The sequence below is a fragment of the Electrophorus electricus genome, chromosome 17 (genome assembly GCF_013358815.1).
Source record: "Electrophorus electricus isolate fEleEle1 chromosome 17, fEleEle1.pri, whole genome shotgun sequence".
Classification (NCBI taxonomy): domain Eukaryota; kingdom Metazoa; phylum Chordata; class Actinopteri; order Gymnotiformes; family Gymnotidae; genus Electrophorus; species Electrophorus electricus.
Window position 1 is genome coordinate 4,786,439 of NC_049551.1, and position 26,907 is coordinate 4,813,345.

The following is a 26,907-nucleotide window of genomic DNA, read 5'->3' on the forward strand; positions in this document are numbered from 1 at the left end:
AATCGATTCAGTCGACGAGCTACTAAATAGCCTCTGGGCGTGAGTAGCGATCTTTCGGTCGTCTACGGTTGGCCTGTCTTTGGCTCAGCTACTCTGCAGCATCTGTCCAGCGTCTTGTTTCTCCGGGCCGCTTTAACGTCGAAAATGGCCCTTCACGTCCCCAAGGCCCCGGGCTTTGCCCAAATGTTAAAGGACGGCGCGAAGGTGAGGCTTAATGTTTGCGTGTGTATGAGAAGTGTAGTCCGCAGTATGTTATGATGTTAGCTAACGCTAGCTACTTTGTTAGCTAGCTAGCAGCTTAGCCTGGCTCGTGTGCGTGGAGGTTTCTAGAACGTGGGCCCCGGTATCGTACAACCTAAACGATTTCACCAGTTAGCAAAATACTTCCGAGACATTAGATAGTTTAATTAAACACATTCACGATTAATATTGAGTCTTCGGAGCATAATGATAATGATATATCGTCTTTTTGTCAACGTTGCTAGCTAGATATTTAGCTAGCGGCTGGCTAGACATGTGCGCCCACCGGCAGACTGGCGAAGCTGAGCCTTAGCTAGAGCTCTCATTCTTCAGTGTCAGGTATCTGACCCTAAACGTTTCTGTGGAGGATTTAGTCATGGCAGTGTTGTGCATTAATCGTAGACAATATGCCCTTGTAGAATTCCTGTCAAGTAGCTACTGTAATTTATCCTGTTGGATAATCTCAGTAGAGGGTGAACAGTGTAGTAATAGGAAACGCGGTTGTGTACTAGTCTCGGTCCCTCCCTAGTTCGCTAACGGCTTTGACCACTAAAGCTTTTACATGTACATTCTTATAAGGGTCTCATGAATTATATCTCTTCTGGTAACCTTTTTTTGTAATATGCCTTTAAGTGATCCACTGTGACTTTCTCATTCAGCATTATTCCGGTCTAGAAGAAGCAGTTTTTAGAAATATCCAGGCATGCAAAGAACTGGCACAGACCACAAGAACTGCGTATGGTCCAAATGGTAAGTTACTTTGTCCTTATATTCTATCAAGATGGTTTATTTGGAAGCATCTCTGATTTATTTCTTAATTACTATATGTTAATATTATAGATCATGTATTATATGTATTATTATATACAGGCATGAACAAAATGGTCATCAACCATGTGGAGAAGCTCTTTGTTACCAATGATGCTGCTACCATTCTGCGAGAGCTTGAGGTGAATTTAGATGCTGGGAATTTTTAGTACCAAGGGGCCCTTCACCCTCTAATTGTGCTTGGCCTTGTGCATTACACATTACACATTGCATTACATATTACACATTAATGTCTTTCTTCTTTCTTTACTTCTTTAGGTGCAGCACCCAGCTGCTAAGATGATTGTGATGGCATCCCATATGCAGGAACAGGAGGTTGGGGATGGCACTAACTTTGTCCTGGTGTTTGCTGGCGCCCTTCTGGAGCTGGCAGAGGAGCTGCTCCGAATGGGGCTCTCTGTATCAGAGGTGGGTATTTTTGTTTGCTCCTTCAGCTCAGCTGGTTGAACATGTAGAGTTAGGTTCTAGCAACACCAAGGTCACAGGTTCCATTCTCAGGAAGTGCATGCAGTGCCATACTGAAATATGCAAGTTGCTCTGAATAAGTGCCTTACTCTGCAAATGTAAAGGTTTGCATGAACAGGCTATTTTATAATGCTGCTTGCAGTGAACTTGAACATCCTTAATACTAGCATGCTTTGTTACCTCACCTGAGGAGCAATTGTGTGGCTATTACTAAATTGGCTTCATGATGATTCTGTTAATGTGTGTGACTCACTTGCTTTGCTTTCATGGGCAAGGGGACTCCTTGACATTTTTTATTTTTGTTTATTGGTATTATAATACACTCCACTTAGGTCATTGAGGGCTATGAGATGGCTTGCAGGAAGGCTCTGGAGATTCTGCCGGAGCTCGTCTGCTCCTCCGCTAAGAACCTGCACGACCTGACCGAGGTCACGGCCTTGATCCGGACGGCTGTGATGAGCAAACAGTATGGAAATGAGGACTTCCTTGCCGACCTCATTGCACAAGCTTGTGGTAAGGGCTGCCTTGGATCTCCCATCATCCAGGGCCATTGTTTGAGCTCTCAGCAGTCAAAATATGACTCATAGATTTCAATGTGGCCTTGATTTTTTGTTTATTGTGCAGTTTCCATCTTCCCCGAGTCTGGCAACTTCAATGTTGATAATGTCCGTGTATGTAAGATTTTGGTGAGTCTCCACCTAAAACTTTACTCTCCAGCTGTAGATAAGAATATAATGCTGTATTTACTTCAAGAAATCTAGTGTATGTATGTGCTTGCTTTTTTTGTATTCTCATGCTGATTATTTCAACACAAAGGGTTGTGGTCTGAATGCTTCATCAATGCTGCATGGAATGGTTTTCAAGAAAGAGGCAGAAGGAGACATCACAACAGTTAAAGACGCTAAGATCGTTGTATTTTCCTGTCCATTTGACTGCATGGTTACTGAGACCAAGGTGAGCATATCATTCAAAAGTCTCATCATGATGAGAGGAAATGATACTACTGTGAATACAGTTATGTGGCAGAGTACAATGAAATAGCAGTCTTGATTGTACACTCACATTATAGCAATCAACTAAGTCAACATCCTAGATCTCAATCCAGAAGAATGCAGTCTTGGGAACAGCTAAGATACAGCACAGGACCCTCAAGCTCCCAGGCCTCTGGTAGAAGACCAGAGCTTGAAGTAAAAAATCTGCCCAGGGCAGGGCGAGTGGGGAGTTGTATGTAAATACAAAATTTCCCCATTCCCCCTCTTTTGGACAGTCTTTACTTCTATCTCAGGTCCTCGAACGCCGACCTGTGGTGTAGTGCGGTGCAGTGGTGCTATGAACAAAAAGTGCCATTTAAGAATGAATAAATATATATGTCTTCTAGAATCTGTTCCTAAATATGACTATAGTATTCTTATGCAGATCATCATACAGGTACTGTCATAGTTAGTATTTGGCAGTGTTCAGTTCTCGTATGGCCCTGAGATAAAAGCTGTTAAGTCTGTCTGTTTGTGACGTGATGTCCAGGGTGGGATGTGTCTTTAGTATGTTGCCTGCGCTACTGAGGCAGCAAAAACTCAATAAGTCCTCCACAGATGGAAGTGAGCAGCCAGCCAGTGATCTTCTGAAGGGCTCATCTGTCTGCCACCACACAGAAAGATGGTGTGTCGGCCCACTCTGGATGGACCAGTAGTAGAAGGACAATACCAGCAATGTGTGCTGCAGGTTATTTTTCCTAAGAACCCTCAGGAAGTGTAGTTGCTGCTGCACCAACTTGACTGCAGCTTGTTGGAGGCCCAGGAAAGGTCTTCAATGTTTTGTGTGCTCAGGACACTGAAAGTAGGAACCCTTTCCACAGAGGCCATGTTGACATATAGTGGATCGGGGTCTGTCTTGTTGTTCCAGAAATCTACGTTTTTAAGGAGTTCAGGATGAGATTGGCAGCATGGTGCTCTGAAAACAGTCTTTGGACTTCATCCCTGAATACTGAATCTTCTCCTCAGATGGGTCCAACCATAGTTGTCATCTGCAAACTTGATGTTTAAGGGGGCTCAGTACATAGCCCTGTGGGGCACCAGTGCTGGTTGTGAGGGTGAAGTAGTGGGGCCCTAGTATAGTAGTTTGAGGGCAGTTAGTCAGAAAGTCTTTGATTAAGTAGCAGGTTGGTTGGGAAACTGCTAAGTCGGTAATTTTAGTGACCAGTTTGTCAGGCATCACCGTATTCAAGGCAGAGCAGAAGTCTATAGTAAACATCCTTACTTGGCTCCCCTGGTGTCCAATTTGGGTCAGTGCTGTGTGTAGAACACTGACATCTGTAGACCCAGTTGCTCTGTAGGCAAACTGGTGTTGGTTGAAAGTATATGGAAGGCTAGCTTTAATATGGTGCAGGGCATGCCACTTTAAACACTTCTTCATAATGATCCGTGTGAATACCACTGGATGGTAATCATTGAGACTGCTGACATCAGGTTTCTTTTTTTTGTTTTGTTTTTTGGCAGTGGCATGATTGTGGCAGACTTCAGATTCAGTGGGGTGATGTATCTAGACAGGGACAGGTTGAAGGTCTTTGTGAAGTCTCTCGTAAGCTGGTCTGCACTTTCTTTCAGCATCCTTCCTGTCACACCATCAGGGCTGGCAGCTTTCCTCAGGTGCACTGCTCTGAGCACCTGCCTCACGTCGTGCTCCTCATGAGGATGTTACTGGTTGGGGTGTCGTGTGTCTTTGATGCTTCCAACTCATAGCGAGCAAAGGGGTTGTGTGTTGAATGCCCTCTCACGCGCACCATGGGTGGTGGTTGTTGTTTGGTGAAGTTGTCCTCAAGCTTTGCCTTGTAAGCCTCATTAGTCTTGCTGATGCTTCTCTTCATATTGGCTCTAGCAGCACTGTATAAGGCTCTGTTGCCAGAACTGAAGGCAGAGTTTTGGACATTGAGGAGAGTTCTGACCTCCTGTGTAATTGAAAGCTACTGAGATGTTTCAGTGGTTACGTTTTCAAGACAGTTCTGTATGTAACCAAGTACAGTTATGAACTCCTCCAGTTCTGGTCCTCAAAATGTCCCAGTTAGTCCTTTCGAAGCAGTCCTGCATATGCAGGGAAGCTCCTTCAGGCCATAACTTAAGTCTTTGTGGTGGGTTGATCTTTCTCCTGAGTGGTTTCTGTTTTGGGGCTGTGAGTATTGGTCAGTGATCTGTATGGTCTAAGTGTGGGAGTATTGTCTTAAAACCGTTCTTAATGTTTGATTAAACCTTACCTAGCATAATCTTCAAAGGAAAATGGTTGCATGATTAAGGGCAGTGGTAGCTCAGTGGTTAAGGTGCTTGACTTGTAATCGGAAGGTTGCTGGTTCAAACCATGTTGCCACTGCTGGGCCCCTGAGCAAGGACTTTAATCCTCAATTGCTCAAGTTGTACTCACTCATAATTGTAAGAGTCTTTGCATAAAAGCATCAGCTAAATGCCATAAATGTAAATTGAAGGTAGCCCTGAGGAGTTTTATTTAACACTTGAATACCATTTCACTGCGAGTTATACTGTGTATGACTACGTATGTGACGAATAAACCGAACTTGAACTTGAATAACATTGACACGGTGGTGAAATGACCATGTTGGTCTCTGCCTCTTGCTTAGGGCACGGTGTTGATAAAGAATGCGGAGGAGCTGATGACCTTCAGCAAAGGAGAGGAGGACCTGATGGAGGCCCAGGTGAAGGCCATCGCTGAAGCTGGCGCCAACGTGGTGGTGACCGGGGGCAAGGTGGCAGACATGGCCTTGCACTACGCCAACAAGTACCAGCTCATGGTAGTCCGGTGAGAGTGCTCTGTACTGATACATGCCTTGCCTCAAGAACTAGTTAACCTAAGTGGTATGCAGAAAATTGGTATATTGCTACATGTTATGATTTGCGATGTGTTTAAAAGTGGTGCCCACTTGGTTTAAGATTATTACATTTTGGCATTATTTTTACTGAAATTATTCACACCTGCTGGATCATGAGAATGCTATGGTTCATTATCCCAGCCAGAGAATGCTCACTGATCAGGATGCTCCCCATGAATGATGTTGGACCTTAACTGCGTATGACAGCATTCTCTGATTTTAGTGCTGCAAAGGCAAATATGATATTAATACAAGATGTATTGTGAACCGCAAGCTGTAATGTATAAAAAGACAATCACAGGAGATATTACCAGAATGTCCTTCAGTGGTGGGGGTGATTTGACATGATATATTGTTTCCTGTGTGTTCTTCATACAGCCTCAACTCCAAATGGGACCTTAGAAGGTTATGTAAAACTGTCGGTGCTGTAGCTTTGCCCAGAATGGTGAGCCTTAAAATGATTTCCACCTAGAATTAAGTTCCTCCTGTTATTGGGTTAAACCGTGAAGGATTGATGCAGTTGATTGGCCTCATGCTATGTGCTTCAGGCTTGTGTGTGTTTCGGTGTCTACAGACCATCCCCACCCCCGATGAGATGGGTCACTGTGACAGCGTGTACCTGACGGAGGTCGGAGACACCCAGGTTGTGGTGTTCAAACATGGTAATAATATTTTCTGTCCAGCCCACTGGTTCATTACATTGTTACACATATGCTTCACTTCTTCATGGATGGGGTTTGTGTTTTTTGTCCATTATGTCCTAAGGTGCAGCCCCTACCTTATCTGGTTGTCCACTGTTGTTGTAAAGTGTAACTCAAGTTCCCCCTAGAATTTCAAATAAATAATAATTAGTAGTACATGAATCTCATTGAGAGCTTATTGAGCAATTTCCGATCCAGATACATCACATGATGACTCTGATTTATAGACAAAGAGGATGGTGCCATCTCTACACTGGTAATTCGAGGTTCCACAGACAACCTGATGGATGATATTGAACGAGCTATTGACGATGGGGTGAACACCTTTAAGGTCCTTGTCAGGGTAAGGTTTTTACTTTGTACCTTCAGTGCCAGTTTTGCTGTTATTACTGCAGTTGTTCATGTTGTTTTATTCTTAGGACAAGAGATTGTGCCCAGGCGCTGGCGCTACTGAAATTGAGCTGGCTAAGCAGATTATGTCCTATGGAGAGGTAAGACATTTCTGAACTGCACTTTACTGCAGTGAAGAAGGAATTCATAACATAATGTTTTGAAAGTTTATGTACAAAAAATATTTTTCAGTGTCATTGCTTTGGCAGAATAGATTGTCATCCTGTAATCAAAGAGGATGTCTGTACATGTTAAAATGTACAGTTTACGGTGAAACAATCCACCCTTAAAAAGGTTCACACTATCTGTGCATATCAGATCAACATACCTCAAAACTGACTTGAAGGGCTGAACTGGAGATTTTTCCTGAAGACCTTGTTATGGTTTTCCAGTCGTGCCCAGGTCTGGAGCAGTACTCCATCAAGAAGTTTGCTGAGGCTTTTGAGGCTGTGCCGCGTGCCTTGGCCGAGAACTCTGGTGTGAAGGGCAACGAACTGATCTCCAAGCTGTATGCAGTTCACCACGAGGGCAACAAAAGCATGGGCTTTGATATTGAGGTGAGCTTGCCATTCATTAACCCAGACTGTCCAGGTGTGGCATGTGCCCGAAGGCAGGTCGTGTTGGATTTAATTTCGTTACCATGGTTCTAGTTCACTGGTTTCCTTCTGCTTTCTTTGGTAGGGTGAAGGGCCTGCTGTGAAAGACATGCTTGAGGCTGCCATTTTGGACCCTTACCTGGTCAAACACTGGGGCATCAAACTGGCCACCAATGCAGCCATCACTGTCCTCAGGGTCGATCAGGTCAGCTGCTTCGTAACACTGATTAGTCACAAACAGTAATGGATCAGTCCATTCTTAATCCTTTTCCTTTGGCAAGAGCCTACAGCCAAGTTTTTTTTTTTTTTCCCCCGATTGTAACGTGGTGTGCGTATGTGTCAGATCATTATGGCGAAGCCAGCAGGGGGGCCTAAAGCTCCCAAACAGCAAGGCCATTGGGACAAGGATGGATGGGAGGAGGAGCCTGATAAATTTGACACACACCATTGATAAGAAACTCCCTGAAATGGGACAGGTGCCCTACTACTTTCTATGTGTGCTTAACCACTGGGGTGAAGGGGAATGCATGAACACGCTCACCCCTATAACGAAGTAATCACAAGAAAAAGATTGTTATTAATAAAATGTTGGAGGAGTGCATGAACTCCCTTTTGGAACTGAATATTGTTTCTAGCGAACACACTGCATTTTTTGATGCAGTAAATAGATGTGATCTACAAAACAAGTTCCAGTAATGAACCATTTTCTGCTTCACTCAGTAAACTGCCTAAATAGTTTGTTAGAAATGTTTCTCTAGTACATGTTAAATAAACTAAGGCAACCTGTTGAAGATGGTTCCCCAGAATCGTAGAAGATATCTCAGAAATTACTGATTGAGACAAGTTACTCCGTTTTACCAGAATGCTTCAGCTTGTTTTTTTTTTTTCCTTACTGTCAATTTGTTCTTCTAACATTTGGTATGTAGTATATATTTGTGTAGGTCTATGCCATATCTATGTAGATGTCATGAATGCTTGATTTGGGGCCAGGTATAAGCACAGTAGTTTTCTGACATGCTAGATTTGTAGATGTACCTCGATTGTTATTTGACCCCCGGGGTAGGTTTTGTTTTCGATAGGCCTTTTTGACGGGTGTTCATTTCAAAACCCTTCTAACCAGTGTGCTTTGTTGACACGTGAATAGAATCATGCTAACAACTGTCACTTTGCATCATAGCATTGTTGCAGTCACATTTTAAAATGGAAAACTAAGGCCTGGCCAATAGATTGTGTGTTGCATGCACTGAGCACTTTTTCCCTTCCGTTAGTGTTCAGAGATCTTGGCTCCTGTTTCTGATGTGTTCACACGCCTGAACTAACTGCACTGGAAGTTTAGGTTCTTTTGCCATCGTTTGACAAGCCTGTGTTTTTTGTTTTTTGTTTTCCTCTTGTCCTCACAGATCATCATGGCCAAGCCAGCAGGAGGACCCAAAGCTCCACAAGAGAAAAAAGACTGGGATCAGGATGATTGAGGCACCCTTGTTTGCAAAATGGCATATTCTCCTTTGCGATTCAACTGTTTATTTAATATCAGCACCATGTTTTGTATTGTTTTCTTTTCTTTTTAGAACAAGCTTCAAGTTCATTCATGTGAATAGAAATGGATAGCTCAATAGTTTGTCCCAATAAAAGGCACTTGAGCTGTGAAGTCAGTTTCTTTCGCTTTTCTTTTTTTAACCAAATTCATTGCCAGATGTCCCCTTGCACTTGACTGACAGATGCACAAAGTTGAGTACACTTCATCTAGTGGAAAATCGAATTTTTAAAAAGTCGCATATTCAATGAAAATTGGAATCGATCATTGTAAAAGGATAATGTAACTTATCCACATGTTATGTTGAATATTTTTGCATGTTTTTTCCCTGAGAGCTGGGCTGTGGCCAGATAAGTCGCTTGGGGCCTGGGGGAGCTTTCCTGGGCGCGCGCCTTGAGCCCTCGTGCGCGCGTACCCTCGTTGTTCGGGGAACATGGCCGCTTTCAGCAAGTCCATACCGCACAGTTGCTATGAAATAGGACACACCTGGAGTCCGTCGTGCATACTTTCAACGTTACAGGTGACAGCCGGTGCTCTGGAGGCCTCTTTCAAGATCTATGCACCGTTGTATCTAGTGAGTATGCTGAGCATTCGGTGTGTAAGTTACTGTAAGGATGCTTGGGATTTTAAGAGCTAGCTCACTGGCTATTATTAACCCTGAAGTAGGTCTCTATCTTAGCCGATAGCTAGCATGGCATAGCTGGGTTCGATCACAAGAGAAGTTTGAACTAAGGTCTGCTCTGGATACCTCGTACGAGTTAATCTGCGGCTAGAAGTTTGATTTAAGCGTTAACGTTGGCCAATTAGCTAACCCATTTATAACCTTAGGGGACGAAGCTAGCTAGCTAGCCTAACCTAGGTTAAGACGACTCAGCACGATAACCACAGTCTACCAAGTAAATCTAACATTGCTTTTTAAGGTATTAGCCAATTTATGGAACTGCTCAAACGCATAACATTGGCCAACTTGCAGAGCTAGTTCATGCACTAAATCATTTACATTTACAAGCTAGCTGCCAGTAAATAGCCGTGTTAACCAACCGAGACATTAGAATCCCCTTGGCTTAATTTGTTTTTGTAACTTTTTTTTTTTTTTTTTTTTTGTCCGATTGCGTTTCGCCAAAGTTTACATTGTGACCTTCCAATAGCTACAATCCATGTTGTTAAGGCCGTTTCTGATTTAAACAGCATAGGGGTCGAAGTTTCGATGATCAGGATCTTTTCAGTTGCCGGTGGCTTCAGTAAGGTCAGTCGTGTTTAACCTGCAGCTTTGATCAAACTAGCCTGATAGAATTGCCTCGTATTGTGGTAACCATCTGAACGGTTCTAGTTTGTTAACCGCAGAGGATTAGGTGCAAAGGGAACTAAGCAGTTAGCGAGCTAAAAGTCTCCTTAGCCTCTTTAACATCTGCTGTTTCTCAATAGCTAAGCGGCAGTTCATGTTTTCGTGCGGGGTTTGGTGGCTAGACGTAGTTGCAACACACTGTCACACCACTCCATTGATTCTGGACAATATAGTTCAACCTTTAATCCCTGCTTTTCTGATTGGTTGTGGTTTTGGGGCTGCTGTCTGTAACGAAGTAGTTGTCAAATGTAGTGTTAATTTACAACCACTGTCAACATTTTTGCCACTATCAGATGGGCTTGCCTGCAGAATGTTCGAGGCACGTCTGCTCTAAATTAAGCAATTCTTCAGGTATGGAAAGCCTGCCTGAAACATTTGGTGTTCAAACTGTATGCTGTACTCCCTCTAGATTGCGGCCCTCTTAAGGAGGCGAAAAAAAGACTATTACAAGAAGAGACTCATTCCTGAGATCCTGCAGTCCACGTCCTTTTTGACTGCAAATGGGGGCTTGTACATTGCCTTTTTCTGCATACTTAGGTAAGCACACAGAAACCAAGCCTCCATTCTTGTCAATGAAAGCACAGCCACTTGGCCCATCTATCTATGAGGAATATGATTCTATCAGCTGGCTAAAGTTCAAGGACCATATACCAAGTCTTAAATGATGATGCAGTTTACTATGCTTTGCTCTGATTTTATGGTGGCAAGTTAAAAAAATGAAACTGTGTATCGTTTCTAGGTCTTTCAGTGAATATGATTTGGTTATGCCATTTCTTTTAATGTGTTTGTGGTAAGATTAAGATCTAGGCCAGATTGAATGCCTTTATCTGGACACACAGACATACACACCTGTGTACAGTACAACGAAATGTTTCCCTTCACATATCCCAGCTGCTTTGAGCTGTGGTCAGAGTGTAGGATCAGCCATCATATGGCACCCCTGGAGCCGAGTGTGTTAATGGCCTTGATCAATGGGTCAGCAGTGGCTGCATGGCAGTCCAGGGTTTGAACCCACAATCTTATGATTAGTTTTTGATTAGTTTGTATTTTTTAATTTTAATTTTTTTCTTCTTGAATTGTCTGGTTGGGGTCCTCTTGGGTGCTTCCCCCTTCCCTCTGTGTGTCATGCAGGAGGCTGCTGGGTCGTTTCTACTCCTGGTCTGCAGGCTTTGGAGCCGCACTGCCTGCCTCGTACATTGCTATTCTGATAGAACGTAAAAGCAGGTTGGCTTTGACTTAGTGTTTTCTAGACGTTAACTGACTGTTCTCTAGAGGAAAGTGATCAGCTGTATTGAGTGAGACTCTGCATAACATGTATAACACCCAGAGAAATTCACATAACCAAAAAAGCATGAGTACGTTTTAGAGCTGAAATACATGTGGGACATCCAAGCCAGTTCTCATAAGTAGTATGGTTAAGTAAGTTTAAGACCAGGCTAGAATAAAATCCAAGGTGTTTTCGTTACCGATCTTATCCAAGGCTACTAGCCCTTGGTTTTAAGCTTTTTTGCTATGACTAATGCATAGATGTAATGCATCTGTCTTTCTGCAGGAGAGGACTTCTAACAATATATATGGCAAACCTGGTAAAAACCCTTAAGCACCGTATCAGAAATGTCAAAGTTGATTTGGGTTTTTGCACATCTTCATGATGAATGTCACTATATATTTCTTGGTGACTGTCACTGTATCATGTATGATTTCACATTAATAGATTGTTGAAATAATTTGTTTTAAAGTGAGAGGAAATTAAATTTTATACATGTTCTGTTTATTTTCAAGGCGACTGAGACAATATTCCGGATGGCTGTCACGCGAGGCATTGTTAAACCTTTAAAACATGGAGAGGTACACTCCTAGATATTAATGCACCATTCCAAGGAATGGACTCTTTACAGTGAAATGATGCTACACATCTCTTCAGTGGACTTCAGAACATTGGAACTAGGCAATGAAAATGCATGCTAACATGACTAACACATTACATTCCACACATTGGGAGGTTTGGAGTGCTAGCATGAAAAATGTGATTTTGATCAAGTTCCCTGTTTTCTTACTCTGAAAAGGAAGTATCAAACAATCTCTGAAATGTTTATTTCCTGTTCAGATTGCCTGTATCTCATAGAGCATCTTGTTTTTCAGGTTCTGCTCTTCTGCCTGACTGCATCGCTTTACATGTTTTTCTTCAGGTAAGTGGGGTCTAAAGAATATTTGGAATTATTTGAGAGTTTCATAAATATTTTGATAAATCTGTACTAGCCAACTTCTGTGTTTTTGTTATTGATGACTTCTGAATTAATATATTAGTTTTAGTTTTTATAGTAGTACAGCAATAATATGTAGATGTACATTTTTTTTTTTCTTCAGGTGTAAAGACGGACTTGAGGGCTTTGCTTTTTCAGCATTAAAGTAAGTGTCTGTCTTATTAATTTGTCATATGACTTTGCACGGTACTGTTTCTTTCTCTCCCACAATAAGTTGACAAAGAATATGCGTTAACACCCAAACAGAAGGAAACCGCCTGACGCTAGGATACCTCTCCTTTGCTCGTTAACGAGGATTATGTGTCTGTCTTGGGCAGGTTTATCGTTGGCAAGGAGGAGATCCCCACACACTCCTATCAGGAGCTAGGCAGCACTTCCTGCTCTGAGAGGGCAGCACCGCCAGCCAGCCACACACCAGAGGGGGTGTGTGCTTCGTCCCGGGGCAGGGCCATCGCTGCCCTGACCCGCAGGCTTCTGGACTCGCTGTGAGTACAAGAGAAGCATGTGTGCCATGTGTAGACTAATGGGGTCTTGGGTACTGTTGGCCTTATGTAAACAGTGGAGCTCTGGAACATCAGTGGTGGAAAACTAGTGTAAAGACTGTGATGTGGTTGCTCTCTCTACACCGTGTGTCCGCGTATTTTGCCATGTCCCTTTTCAGCTGCAAGCATGGACCTAGACATAGGTGCTGCAAACACCATCAAGACAACTGCATATCCTACTGTGTCAAAGTAAGAGTCTGCCCTTTGCTCGGGGTGTGCGTCTATATATGTGGTCAGGAAAACCCACCCTTATTTTATGTTGGATCAGCAGATTTTGTACTTGGCTGGAATCCTAAATTGTAATAATTTGCTTATTCTTTCCACTCATTGACTGTGAGATTAAAATGAACAATTCTCCCTTAAGAATTGTATTACACATTCACAGCACACGCATAAATTGCTCATGAACACTACATAGTTATTTTCAAGATCTTATGTCAGCAGTTCCAGACTGCATTAATTTAGGCTTTCCAAATCAATTAATTTAACTGAAGTTTGCCAAGTGACACTGTTCTCTTGTGTGTCCGGAAGGGCTTCATCCGCATGTTCAGCGTGGGCTATCTCATCCAGTGCTGTTTGAAGGTACCGTCTACATTTAGGCAGGTTTTCACCAAACCCTCTCGCCTTCTGTCGCTGCTCTACAACAAGGAGAATTTCCAACTTGGAGCCTTTCTCGGCTCCTTTGTCAGTATATACAAGGTAAAGTGTAAAGTGGCCAAAAGGTTGTATCCCCTCGACTCTGTAAACTCTGAGTATGTTGTTCACCTTAAAAATGGAATTTTTGTGAAAAACTTCTGTTTTATTTTGTCATACATGTTCCTTTTAAAGGGGACCAGCTGTCTCCTGAGGTGGGTCCGAAACATTGACGACGAGCTTCACGCTCTCATAGCAGGTAAACCTTGTTGGCGTTCCATCAGTGTTCGTTCACGTTCTCTCTGGCCTTCTCACTGTCGGGCACACTTCATCCATTTCCTTTTCTACCACGTCTCGGTTGTTTCAGGGTTTCTCGCAGGCACCTCCATGTTCTTCTATAAGAGCACCACCATCTCAATGTACCTCTTCTCCAAGTTGGTGGAGGTAATGGAGTACTTCACGTACATATCACCTGTTTGTCTTGCATGTGTTGCTTTCAAAGCGGCCTTGCTGTCACTAAGCTTTGATGTGCGAACATCACAAATGCTTTTTCGCAATCAGATATGTTACATATATAGGATGTCATTTCTTGCTTGATGATTAGCAGTGCTGTTGGTCTTGCTAATCTCCATGTCTGAACACAATGTTCTATTATCATCTTCCCTGCTTAGACGATGTACTTCAAAGGTATTGAAGCAGGTCACTTCCCCTACTTCCCTGAAGCTGACACAGTAATATACGCCATCTCCACTGCTATCTGCTTCCAGGCGGTGAGTCTTTACAGCAGCAGTATTGGGGGACACAGATGTAAAACAAGCAAACATTTCAGTCGCAAGTTTAGCACCACAGAAATGGGTGCCAACACTGTAGTACTGCTTGCTGTTGTATGGTTGCCTACTTTCATGAAGGTTCTCCAGAAAAAGCCGGAGCATCTTTAGGTTTCATGTTAGACTGTCACCATCCTCAATCCAGTTCATTGCTGGTTAATTTCTGACCACAGTAGCACTGCTGATCATATGATATTTGTGTGGTGGCCCGTTCTCAAAAACCATGGTACCGCTGGGGATGTTGAGCTGTTTCAAACTCATCATATTGCTGAGGTTTTGAATAGAAGATGGCTAAAGTGCACTGCATGTCAGCAGTTTGGTTATTATAGACTTGTACAAGGCTATAATATGATTTATAATAAAGACCGTTATAATAAGGTGGTTCTATTAACATGGTATATATTAATAATGCATATATAAATGTATGTAATCATCAGTTGATTCATATTTATAGTGGATGAGAACTGAAGTATAACTATTTGCGCAGTAATCCTCAGGCAGAAATTTCACCTCTTCTATGGCTAACAAGCTGAAACACTCTAGTACATATATACGATGATAGTGGGGTTTTTTTGTGTTTTTTTTAACCTTCACTTAAATATTAAGTCTGCATCCAAGTATTTTGAAAAGGAGGCATCAACCTATATTTTATTGTATGTTCTGTAATTTATACTTGTCATTTTGACCTTCATTTTGACTGAAAGCTCCTTCTCTGTAGGCAGTGATGGAAGTGCAGAATCTACGGCCATCATATTGGAAGTTTTTACTACGATTGACCAAGGGCAGGTGTGTACGGCATGCATTCAATTCGCACTGTTTTTTTGCCAAAGAGAAAGTTTCGACAGCTCTCTGAAGCAGGCACTGTGGGTGTGTCAGCTAACCCACTTGCTATGTTTCTGAATCTTCAGGTTCGCTCTGATGAACAGGAAAGTGCTTGATGTGTTTGGGACCGAAGCTTCTAGAAAGTTTCGCGACTTCACTCCCAAGCTGGACCCCAAGTACATGCTGGTCCCGCCGGATGCAGGCATGCCGCTGAGTTAATGGGCCAGCCGCCCGCCGGTGTGATGACCACTCGGAGAGCCTGGTTTTAATGTGAATGGCAACGCCTTGGTTGAGCATGTCATCCTGGTGTTGCACGGAAGCAGTATTACATCTGTATCCACTTACAATCAATGGAAGTTAATCAGAAGGAGTTTTTTGTTAAGTGGATCATGATTGAATCATTGCCACCGATTAAGGCCTTGTTTGTTTACTTTTACAGTGGAGGGTGAGACCTCTCGTCATTCATTAAGTGAGTCATAAAGAAAACTGACTTGATTCCTTAATTGGGACTGAGAGCATGAATTTAAAACTAGGCTGTTGAGAGATTTAAAAAAAAAAAATCTCTTCATATTCAAATACAAGAATATATGATCATTGTGTAAGAGTTATTCCATTGACTGTTCTTTGGAACTATTTTGAGCTTTTATATGCTCAGTCCAGTACAGGAGCAAAAATAGGATGCCTGTGTGAGACATCTGGCTGGATAAAACCTGAGGTGTGTACCACAAAGCAGAGTTCTTGGGTTGGTCCACTTTGCTCAAAGAAACAATACTTAATAGAATGTGTATTTCTTTTTTTAGTTAGCTATGGAAGAGCAATGGTCATCTTCCGGTAATTCCGATAAATAACAGGGCGTTCTACTTGAATTTTCTTAAATGAGTAACAGCTTGAACTGGAGCAGTTCTGACAAGTTGCAGAGGTGTCTTTTGTAGAGGTAACTCTCCTGTGCATGCACTACATAGAATTCACAATGGTTTTTTTTAAGCACATCAATATGTGCTTAAACACATACGACACAATGTGTCGTAGGATGTTATTCTTCCTGAATCTTCCCAGTAAAAAGACATTTTTCAACAAGAAAATCTATTGTATGATATAACAGCATAGTTTAAAACCCTAGGTGAAGCAACAAATGCAGCCAGTGAAATGAGTGAAACGAGCACTAATGTCCAAGTTTCCTTCCCCAAATCCCATTTGCGTTTGTAAAGCTAGCTTTCGTGATGGAGCGTGGCTATGCTGAGCTTGCATTGTGGTAGAACCTTCAGTCTTACATGAGTTTCCTTTGTAGTGTATTATTTTTGAGTTGGTGAGCTTACTGGCATTTTCTGAAGTGCACAAAAAATGTTCCATAAGAATTGAAGATATGGGTGCTTTTAATCTAAAATGGTATCTTAATAACAGTCAAGATATATTTGTCTATATATATGAGATGATTCCAGGGAACACCTGCAGTTTTCTGTAGTTAAAGATGCAGTGGTAAAAATAAATAAATTAAAAATGTAGTGTAGTACACAAGATTCTCAGCTGTGCAATATCACTTTGGAACAAAAGTGGATGGGGGGAGTACTTAGGCACCCACTGGTCAGATTTGTTTTGATTAGCAATAAACACGTAGTGTAATATAACAAATAATTGAAGTGTTGCTATATACTTGAATGAAACTGTAATTTATGTAAAAAGAAAACAGCTGTTTCTATAAAGACAAATGCATTCTATTAAAAATCAAAACATTTCCAGTCTGTGTGGTTGGTTTCACTTCTGTTTGAGTCATGAAGAATCCTTCTGTGTTGTCGTCTTGTGCCCTCCTCTTGTAAGGGATCCAGTGTTTTCATGTTGCTGATCATGCTCACATACCAGGTTAGCAATTACCAGTTCACTCACTTGCCCCCTGCTCTTTCTGCTAATCTTATTAGAACCTTTGATCAGTTTCCTATGTTTATTTCAGGTTTTCTTGCAGTTACTTCCATGTTTAATAAGAGCATCTTGCTGTACCTTTTCCAAATCAATTCAGGAGTTTACTCAAATAATATGCTTTACACACATCTTACTTCTCAGGAATGTATATCCAGTGTCCCTGTACTATATCTGGTACCATTTTTATATATATTGCAACACATTATTCTGCCACACTGAGTCCCCAGTCTTGCTAATCCCTCTATGAAGACTGCTCTTAATATCTTCCCTTCTCAAATTCCACTTACTCTGCAAAGATATATACAGCATATCATTTTGTGTGTTGGTGCAAACTAACAGAAAAGTTAACACAAGTTGCACAAAAACCAAATATTACCCTTTCAAAAAAAAAAAAAATTACTGATCTACACTGAGTGGAGGGTAAATTTAGACCAAATTAAACACAAAAGTATTTGGACTCTTGCACATCATTCCTGTATTGAGCTTGTTTATGTCATTGCAAAACAATGGGCAGTAGTGTATGTTCCCTTAGGCCACTCCAGCCAACAAACACTTTGTGCACAGAGATCTCAGACTTTGTGCACAGCTGCTTGGACATAGAAAGCCATTTCAGAAAGCTCTCAACACAAAGTTCTTGTGCTGATGTTACTTCCAGAGGCAGTTTGTAACTGCAGTGAGGGATAAAACGGAGGATATGTGATTTCTGCATGCTCTGTGCTTCAGTACTTAACAGCCTGTGAGTTTGCATTGCCTACAGTTTCATGGCAGAACTATTGCAGCTCCTAGATGCATCCTCACAGTACCGCTTAGTCCACCAGAGCAGAAATTTCACAAACTGGAATGTGGCAGTGGTGTAATCCTATGTCCGTGGCATGTTTGAATTCTCTGAGGTCTTCAGTACAACTAATTCTACTGTCAATGTTTGTATATGCAACTTGCATGGCTATGTGCCTGATTTTAAACATCTGTTAGTAATTGGTGTGGCTGAAAAACCTGAACTCAATAATTAGGAGTGTACATATACTTTTGACCAGGCATTAATCATAGTAATAAATAGTGTAAAATAACAGATTGAAACATGGATTAGTTATTCAATAGCAATTAGTAATTAAAACATTGCTTTATACTTGTGGAAATTGAAGGCCATCACACCCACAACCCTATATTTATGGGTAGCTGAATTTAGAAAATCATAGATATTATTGTATGGAACTATGTAATGTTATGTCATATTATGGTAATGATTATGTTGTACGTACGTGTATAGTACGCTAGAGCTGCTCTGGAACGTCTTACTTCCCAATTTGACATCTGTACATTGCATCTCTTATCCACTCGGTGGCGATGTGATACTGTATTGAACCCATGCTGGTAGTAAAGCTGTTTCTTATGGTGTTTTGACGAATGTAGCCTAGTAAAAACAGACCGCATGTTAAAACAATAATTTACATGAACTGGAAACATTATGTGGATTCAAATCTGTATAACACTGTAGTCTAAGTAACTAAGTATTTCTTAGTTTACTCATAATTAGTCTTAAAAACACCTCCACTTTTTTAAAAACCATTTCTTTGATTAATTAAAGGGCTGTAAAATATCTCGCAAATGTCAGCAACCAATATATCCGCAATGGCTTTCCAAAGTCGTTCGCAGCCTGCTCCCAGGAGAGGAGGGACTAAGTATCACAGGGCTCGGCCATGTGCCGTTCACATGATCCAGAGAGGGAACGGAGGGGTTTGAACCTCAGGCTAGAGTGCGTCAGCTCCCTGCCTGTCTATTGTATCCCTCCACAGACAGCCCTCTGTCTGCGCCGTTGGGCTACGTGCCTTTCATTTGGCCAGGCATGTCAACGGGTGGCCTTGGTGATGCCGAGATTCCGACGTTGTGTTTTTTTTTTTTAATGTACCGCATGCTGATGTGAGGTTATGGGATGTATTATCCTCGCGGAGCTCATCCCCAGACAATCCCGTCATGGAGTTTTTTGTTTTTTTTCTCCTCCAGTTTGTTTAAAGGACACCAGTAAGGTCAAGGAACTTGGCACGAGTTCGTATACGCATGTATGTTTATGATTGTTCAGAATAATCCAGTCCATATATTTAATGAAAATCCGTGGCTTCTCCCCAGAGAGAACCATTTTATCTAAGCCCGTGGTCGATGAGTCACATGATGAGAAATTATTTTAGAGCTTGAAAAGCAGCCGGTAAGCACACGTCCCTCTGAAGAACAGATTTATCATCTAATCTTCGAATCATTTCCACATTTCCTGTGGCCTTAATTTGCATACATTAATGTGCTGTGCCGACGGAGGCAACAGCACGTCTTGTCTTGCGGGAGACGCCTCTAATTGCGCCGGTATTTTTGAACTGACCTTGAGAACGTCACGGTGAACAGTCGCTCGCGTAACCACTACCCCCGGGCCTACGTCTCCCACGGGTCCCATAAAAATAATGACTCCAGCTTTTCAGGTGTGGGTCAGTCAATCACGCTGGCCTGTCGCCGTGGCAACAGGAGCTCGAAAAATCACAGCTTCCGCCTTTCTATGTGTGTGTGTGTGTGTGTGTGTGTGTGTGTGTGTGTGTGTGTGTGTGTGTGTGGTCAGTTTCTGTAGTTCTTAATACAGCACATCGGAATTTTAGTTGCTGCTGGTACACTCGATGCCACAGATCATGGTTTCCCAGCACTTTGCATTCATATTCTTCTCTTTGTCTGCTCTGTTCTACAGAATCTTTGCAGTCTCTCAATGACTGTGAGGAGTCTGAAACATGGACAAATGTCAGCCTGTCTTGCCTAGTGGGAAAAGCTAAGTTTGTGTGTGTGTGTGTGTGTTGTGCTCTGAAGCACAACCTGAAGATACAGTGTCCTTTCTTTTCTGCACCATTGGGCTGTCAGGTGTCTGTGGCAGAATGAGGCCACAACACAAACACTCACGTACTCAAAGCATCACAGTGTTCATGACTGTAGATTATAGTTTTCTGCACTGGGGTATCAGTGCAACCAAAGTAGGGTTTGCCATTACACTTTGGGTTAATTATTGTGAGGACCCTCACCCCCCACCCCTCTCCATAATAACTGTCATACATAATCCATGTTGACCCATTTTAGTCCTGTTGTGTGAGGGAGAGAAGAAGTGCATGGGCTTAATTTAATAGAAGTCTGGTAGACGTTAACTGCAGAGTCTTTCAGGCTTTGGGGAAGATTAATTTTAATCACAACATTTATTATCATTTAATCCTTCCATTACCACATTTTATTCATAGATTCCTTAACTCCAGGACACCAGACCACTTTCTTTGTTATAACTTTGTTAAGAAACATATAAATATGTTGCATTCAAACTTACTGGGTTTGATCTGTGCAGATGTTCATGTTATGAAGGAGCAAGAATATCTGAATGTAAGAGATTAATTCATGTAAGAGGTAATTCAATCACTCTAGTTAACGGAATGGTTTGTATGAGGTATATGCCCAGAAGTGAGAGAGAGCTGCAATGATTCACTTTGGAACAGGGTACAACCTGATTGGCTGAGGTAAGCTTTATGAAAAATGTTTGAGTGACAGCACAATGTTTCAGTGTGTGCTCATGGATTTAGTGTCACCTCTTTGTAGATAAATGATTTGTTAGATGGACTAACAAGCTGAAAGGGAGGTCTAAGGCCAGTTAGGACATGCATTAAACAAAACTGGGGTTAGGAGATGTTCGCCTGCTTCTTCTCTGGGAGCAATTTATTTCCCTAAAAAACCCAACCCAGCAAATCTTTCTGCTGAAGAGATCCTCCTGACTAAATTCTAGACTGAGCTCCTGGGCACCTCCTTCTCACAGTTTTAGAGGTGAATTCATTTTCCTCTCTAACTTTTAATTAAAGTGTCTTCACATCAGATGTGCCTGGAGGGCAAGGCCCATGAGCGTTGTGTGGAACAGTGGGGGGACGCTTGTCTCTTTCAGTTCCTCTGATGTGAGAATGAGTCTTCCTTTTAATTACAGACCAAAAAGCCATTACAACACCTTCACTGTTCCTAAAGATTAAAAAAACAAAACAAATTTCAGCTACTCTTGCTGGTCCCAGTTCAGTTGTCTCCTCTTCCCTGCACAGCAGTTCAAGTAAGGATGTGGGGAACTGCACAATCTGTCCTGCACATGGCAGTTTAGCTCTGAATGGTGGCCATAACCTGGAGACAGACCCATAAGCTTTGAATGGTGGCCATAACCTGGAGATAGACCCATAAGCTCCAGGGCAGAGGATCAGCCTCTCGTTTGTGTCATGGAAGAGTGCGCTGGAGGTGCACAGGCAACCCACAATGACCTTACTGGAGATGATGACTCAGTGCGCAGTGCAATACTGGAGCCATTATCCCAGGCCACGACTCTGCCGATGTGTCCAGTATAGCAAGCAGCTCTTCCTCCAGATACTTTGGTCACGTCCGCAAGCAGTTGTATTTTTGTCACTGTGCGTGGAGGGGGTGAGGGTCAGGACAGTTGAAGGGTTAAAATGCTAAGATGCCATCCTAACCGGCAATACTGTGGATGGTTGATGATACATTCAGTGGCTTTTTTATTTAAAATAAATAAATTTAAAAAAATAAGCCGCTCTTACAGACAGCCGGTGTTGCTGACTAAAATAGCAGCTACTGCTGTGTGATGAGCTGGGACAGCCATGTTGAGTCAAACTCTTTTTCCATCAGAAGACCGAAGTGAATTTGCAGTGAGGTGAACACCGTGCTCTTACCTTTATGACTGTTTTCTGAACTATTTTCACTGTATTTTAAGAAATAAAGGAAGTGCCTTTCTTGTTACCGTTCACAGGGTTTTCCACCCCGAAATGAACTGTTGGAATTGTTCAGCTGAAATGAAATTGCTCCTCACAGAACCACGTTACCAAGCTCCGTTCAGGACTTTTTTTTCACCTGAAAACTTTTACACAATTTTCAGTCTCTGCATCGATCACAGTCCTTGTCATGGTGCTGACTTTGGATAAGCACAGATGGAAGCATAAAAGCTCTTTTGGGGTTCAAATGCATGCTATATGCATCTAGAATGAGGTCTACATTCAGCTGTCGCTGTTCTTGATTAAGTCGAGTCCATTGAGAGGCCACTCATATGCCTATTTCTAATGTCCCACTTATGTAGGCAATAGGAAAAAAAACTCATTAGCTTCCTGTAAAAGGCACTAGACTAACTCTTCAAAGATGAAGAGTTTGCTATTTTGACATTTAAATCATAATACTTATGGAGATGCTGTACCTTTTTATCTTAACACTAGTTTTAATATATTAATATATGTCTGGGAAGGTTTTTTTTTTATTGTTTCAGTGTTCAGTCCATTTACTCTCACTTGATGCATCAGCCCAACACAATCAATCTAAAGCTTTTATTTTGGAGCTAGTGACTAATTACTGCACCACATGGCTTGCAATCACACCCAGACTATGTTTCGCGCAGTACGCCGAAGAATCTGCTGAAATCGGTCCACATTAGTATTAGCAGCCCTTGACCACAGTGCCAAGTGTTCTTATTGGACTGTGAAATCCAGCTGGGAGCCACACTAATCCACGACTCTGGCTGTGCACAGCCAGTCTAAGCCAGTCACAACCCTCAGCCCGCTACCTAATCGCCTTTACTTTCTTTTTTTACCCAAATCCAATGTATTGTCAACTGAGCCTGCAAGAGAAACTGAAGGAAAAACCATATGAAAACATACGGAACCCTCTGAATATATGCTGAACCTTAAACCAATCACATGCCTCAGAGCTGTGTTCTAGAATTGGGACATATTTCAAAGGCTTTGGCTGGGTGTGATGGAGAATATAGGAAGAGTCTCGCTTGGAGCTTCTCTGACTGGACTGTGCTGTTAATGACAGCAAGATCATTTGGCAACATATTCAAAACATGAAATTGAAAAGAATAAATCTGTCCTATCATTAGTAATGATGCATAGCACAACCTCTGATAGATTTAGCACTCCTGTGCAGTGTTTCTCCAGGCTTAAACACAGACCAATGGGGCATTCATTCAAAAATCCCAATGAATGCCTTTTTAAAAGCATTCAAAGCATGTTCTGAATAAAAACCATGAAGATGTGTGACTATACTGTACGTTTCCCATATTACTGAAAGGAGATTTATTGAGGGGTTTGAAGTCTTAAATTATTCCCCAACTGGAATGTGCTTAAGTCCAGTGAGAAGCTGCACCAGAGCGCTAAATTCTATGTGTAAATATAAATATAAATGTTACTAATCAATAGTTTTAATGAAGTGTAGGTTGAAAAATAGCTAAACTTTTCCTTCTAAGGCAAACCCCTGCCATCGTATGAATGAAGCAGAATTCCCAATCTCTAGAAGTTCACTTCTTCATTCTCAGCTACAGAACAGAGGCATGTGGGATTAAACCTACTCACAGAAGGTTAACCTACGCTACATAGTGATTTGTGCTTAAAGCACTCATATAAATGCTGGCGTGTTCAATCCGCAGTTGGATTACTGAGTATCCATTCTTGAGCCCTCACAGATTCAGTTAAGTGGCATGGCCCAGAGCATTGACTCTGGATGGCAGGAGTGCTTTATTAGCTCGGACTTTAAAAGAGTGAAGAAGTCCAAAGGTCTTTTTTAATCCAACACTGTCATGGAGTCTTACTGGGTTATGTGTTCTCTCTACTTTAGTGTGCAGCATTACAAATGGCCTAGGAAGATAATAAACAAAGAAAGATTTGAATAAACCAAGTGACACTTGGAGAGAAAGGACAAATAATGTCCTTATTATTTTCTAAGACATGCTGGTTTCTCCATCTATATGAACACAGGTTCGTGATGGCATGAATCACTTTCTTGCTTTTGGCGGTAAAGTTGTTTGCTACCTTTAATGGCTCTCATCATAGGATGTGGTGGGCAATGATTTGCTCCACTGCTGTGCAAGAATTTCTTTTCTGCGGCACATTTAGTGTGTTTCTGCACTTTTGTGCATTGCATTTCCATTCCACGTATTGTCCTGAAGATAGGTGGCGCTAGTGAAAGTTCACAAAGGGTCTTTGAAAGAGGAGGAGTGTGTCTGCTGGCGATGTGGGAACATTTGGTGAGTGCAGTTGTACGAATATGTGCGCCTGTGCAGCACTAGCAGACGATGGTCAAAGTGTGTTTGTGTATGTGGATATGTAGGACATGCTGTGATTTTAATGCATATATGCAGACCAAGAAACACTAGTGTGCAAAACCTTGGTTGATCTAATAAACAGTACTGTGTTCTCACCATACACTCAGGCCACAGAGAGGAGAGTACCAAAAGCAGTATCCTATTTTGTAGCAGTGGATAAAGAGGTGGAAGTGGTGTAAGAGGTGTGTGTCTGTGTGTGTCTGTGTGAAAGTACGAGAGAGGAAGAGAAAGAGAATAAGGGAGGCTTGAGAATATTTCTGTGCCTCTATATCTGTGTGTAGTGTAGGTGGATGTGATCAGTTCCGTCTGTGTGTGTGTGTGTGTGTGTGTGTGTGTGTGTGTGTGTATGTAGATGTCTTTCTGTGGCAGGCAATGTGGGTGCTTCTGTGTGGGTGGTACTCTCTAGCAAAGATAATGCGAAGTGTTAAGGGGAGCTGAAGGGAGGCAAATCATTGTTGGTTTTTTTTTTTCCCTGCAACATATGTACCTGTGCAAGTCTCAAACTGTCATTCTATCAACACACACTGTTTCTGTAGCAGCCCAGATGGGGAGCTGGCTATTGTGAAATTAAGGGTGAACAGCTGCATGTAAATAAACATCATCACATAATCCAACCATTCCAAGAAAGAGAAAAAATTCACAGTGAAAAAAACATCAGAATCTCAGAAACATACAAACCTCTTTCACCACATTTCCCAGACTCCCCTATGCTTTAAGGTCTCACACTTCACAGCATGATGCAAGTAGTTACTTCCTTACTGTCATTCAATTATTATTCACTAATTTGTTTAAGGTAGTTATGTGGAAAGAGGGTGCAAATGAAAAGTGAGAGTTTCTTTGTTCATAATATGAGGGAGATTTTAACAAATCTTTTGTCTGTTGTCCTGATGAAGCTGATGTAATAGTTGGAATGAGTTGGAATCTGCTTAGTGTGTCTCCTGTCAGAAGTTCTAAATCAGGACGACCTTCTACATGCTGGGTGTGTACTCTAGCTGTCACTGCTCCCTCAGTAATTGCATCATTTAGTGTCCAAATATAGAAACGAAACGATCCTCTTAATACAGAAGAAAGGCTTGAAAACGATGGCTCTGGGACTTTTTGCATCAGGGTGTGAACACTTGGAAAATGGTGCAATTTATCATACATCAACAAATGCTTGTGTGCATGCTTTTTTCCTCTGAGATTCTTTAAATCCCTTTGCTCATGTTTCTGTCCTCTGTTATGTGCTTCTGCACACACTAAAGGGGTTTGTAAGACTGGCAGCAGGTCCAGGACCAGTTGTTTACAGACAACCTGCTTGCCAAAGCCAAATCGTTATTTCTTGACAAAAGTCATGTGGACTATAATGTGACACTAAGGAGCTCTAACTAGGCAACCTCAGCCATAAAGTGTCTCAGAAGACAATTTAGACTTAAGAACATTTCCTATCGATCATAAGTGTGGCATGAGTGCTGTCTCAGGGTTGCAGAAATCAACCAACATTATGATTCAGTATAGCCGCAACCTACACCTATGTGACTGATGCTAGTGGTTGACTGAATTCATTATAACTTAGCCAAAGTTCGGTCTCTTTTAATTCCAGGTGACCAGTGACACCAAGGATCAGGAACATACTCAGCTTGACAAAAGACCGTGCAGATCTTGCACGAGCTGCAACTTTTATAGAAACAAGCTTTTGTTCTTCCCTGTTCAGCAGTTGTCATGGAGATACCAGAAGACTTGGTCTGAATATGAGTAATATGCTAAAATGCCGCACAAGTCCACCAACATACTGTTGACTCTTCTCCTAGACAGGAGCGCTGGCTTTCCTTCCCTCCAGAGCAGTCCTGCTTATGTTGACATGCAGCACAAACTCGGCATCTTCCTCTGCTGCATAACTCCACACTTCCACACTCCAGGAGTTTTTAAAGCTAAGTGACAATTAACAAGGATCTTCATTATCAGTGCATATTAAGTATACCAGTGCATGGGTTTTAGAGTGGGGAAAAAAGACAGCAAATAAACTCTGAACTAATGGGCATCCTAAATTATGCTGGCTACATGCTACATATAATGTTTCACTCTCTATGATCTAAAAGGCTCTAAAGGGGAGCTGAAAAGCGCTACCGCCATGTCAATAACAAGAAGTCATTTGCTTCTAAATACCTCTCCGACTGTAGCTGATGCAGTCATGAACCATGATTAGAATCTGTCAGTATAACACAATGGCACAGATACTAGGATAAAAAATCCGAGACATATTTCTTGTTAATAGGGAACTGCTTAATTATTGAGTTCAAACAGCAAAACTGTATGCACATTACAAACATGCAATATTAATAAACAGTGTCTTATTAGCTTATTAAATGGTTCATAAAATCTTCAGTTAATTCTGTGAGGGCCTCACAGGTCGGGCCACATTTAGCCCAAAGCATCCAAATATAAAATACACTTTATACATTGTAACATTTCTTTTCACATTTATAGCCATGTAACACATTACACTGATTATTGCTTTTGCTCGCCAAAATTCTACAGGACATTTGGCGTAATGTGCTTCCTAATTATATAACACCTCCCACACAGACAATAACAGGCAAATGCTAAATAAAAGTGCAACGTGTTGGCGCCCAGTAGCCTCCAAAAAGGAACTTAGATCAATATCCATGTTAAAATGTCTGAACAAAGTAAGTGCTTTCTTGGGAGATTTATATAATTTCTGTGAGTCAGGCAGTGAATCACTGCAGAGGGTGGAGAGAGAGAGAGAGAGAGAGAGAGAGAGAGAGAGAGAGAGAGAGAGAGAGAGAGAGAGAGA

The 26,907-nt window shown here is 41.8% G+C and overlaps 2 protein-coding genes across 4 annotated transcripts; both read left to right on the top strand.

The window, feature by feature from the left end:
* The first annotated feature begins 52 nt into the window (after positions 1 to 52).
* On the top strand, positions 53 to 8,739 carry cct8 (chaperonin containing TCP1, subunit 8 (theta)). 2 transcript variants are annotated; one of them, XM_027016976.2, is made up of 16 exons: positions 53 to 204; positions 900 to 990; positions 1,111 to 1,190; positions 1,327 to 1,476; positions 1,866 to 2,046; positions 2,158 to 2,219; positions 2,350 to 2,487; positions 5,156 to 5,334; positions 5,783 to 5,849; positions 5,979 to 6,066; positions 6,333 to 6,448; positions 6,525 to 6,596; positions 6,888 to 7,052; positions 7,177 to 7,296; positions 7,435 to 7,567; positions 8,492 to 8,739. In XM_027016976.2, exons 1-15 carry the CDS (start codon positions 145 to 147, stop codon positions 7,540 to 7,542), a joined length of 1,677 nt encoding a protein of 558 aa, XP_026872777.1. In that variant the 5' UTR covers positions 53 to 144; the 3' UTR covers positions 7,543 to 7,567; positions 8,492 to 8,739. The 2 variants fall into 2 exon arrangements, with proteins under 2 accessions (XP_026872777.1, XP_026872778.1); XM_027016977.2 differs by lacking the exon at positions 7,435 to 7,567.
* Positions 8,740 to 9,015: 276 nt separating this feature from the next.
* On the top strand, positions 9,016 to 15,652 carry tmem135 (transmembrane protein 135). 2 transcript variants are annotated; one of them, XR_003411094.2, is made up of 15 exons: positions 9,016 to 9,199; positions 10,380 to 10,507; positions 11,102 to 11,194; positions 11,523 to 11,556; positions 11,753 to 11,818; positions 12,113 to 12,159; positions 12,338 to 12,379; positions 12,552 to 12,719; positions 12,896 to 12,965; positions 13,308 to 13,475; positions 13,605 to 13,668; positions 13,777 to 13,853; positions 14,081 to 14,179; positions 14,959 to 15,022; positions 15,145 to 15,161. XR_003411094.2 is itself a non-coding variant. In XM_027017002.2 (15 exons), the coding sequence occupies exons 1-15, from the start codon at positions 9,059 to 9,061 to the stop codon at positions 15,275 to 15,277; spliced, it is 1,398 nt and encodes a 465-aa protein (XP_026872803.2). In that variant the 5' UTR covers positions 9,016 to 9,058; the 3' UTR covers positions 15,278 to 15,652. The 2 variants fall into 2 exon arrangements, 1 of the variants encoding a protein (XP_026872803.2); XM_027017002.2 differs by having other exon boundaries at positions 14,955 to 15,022; positions 15,145 to 15,652.
* Positions 15,653 to 26,907: the final 11,255 nt, after the last annotated feature.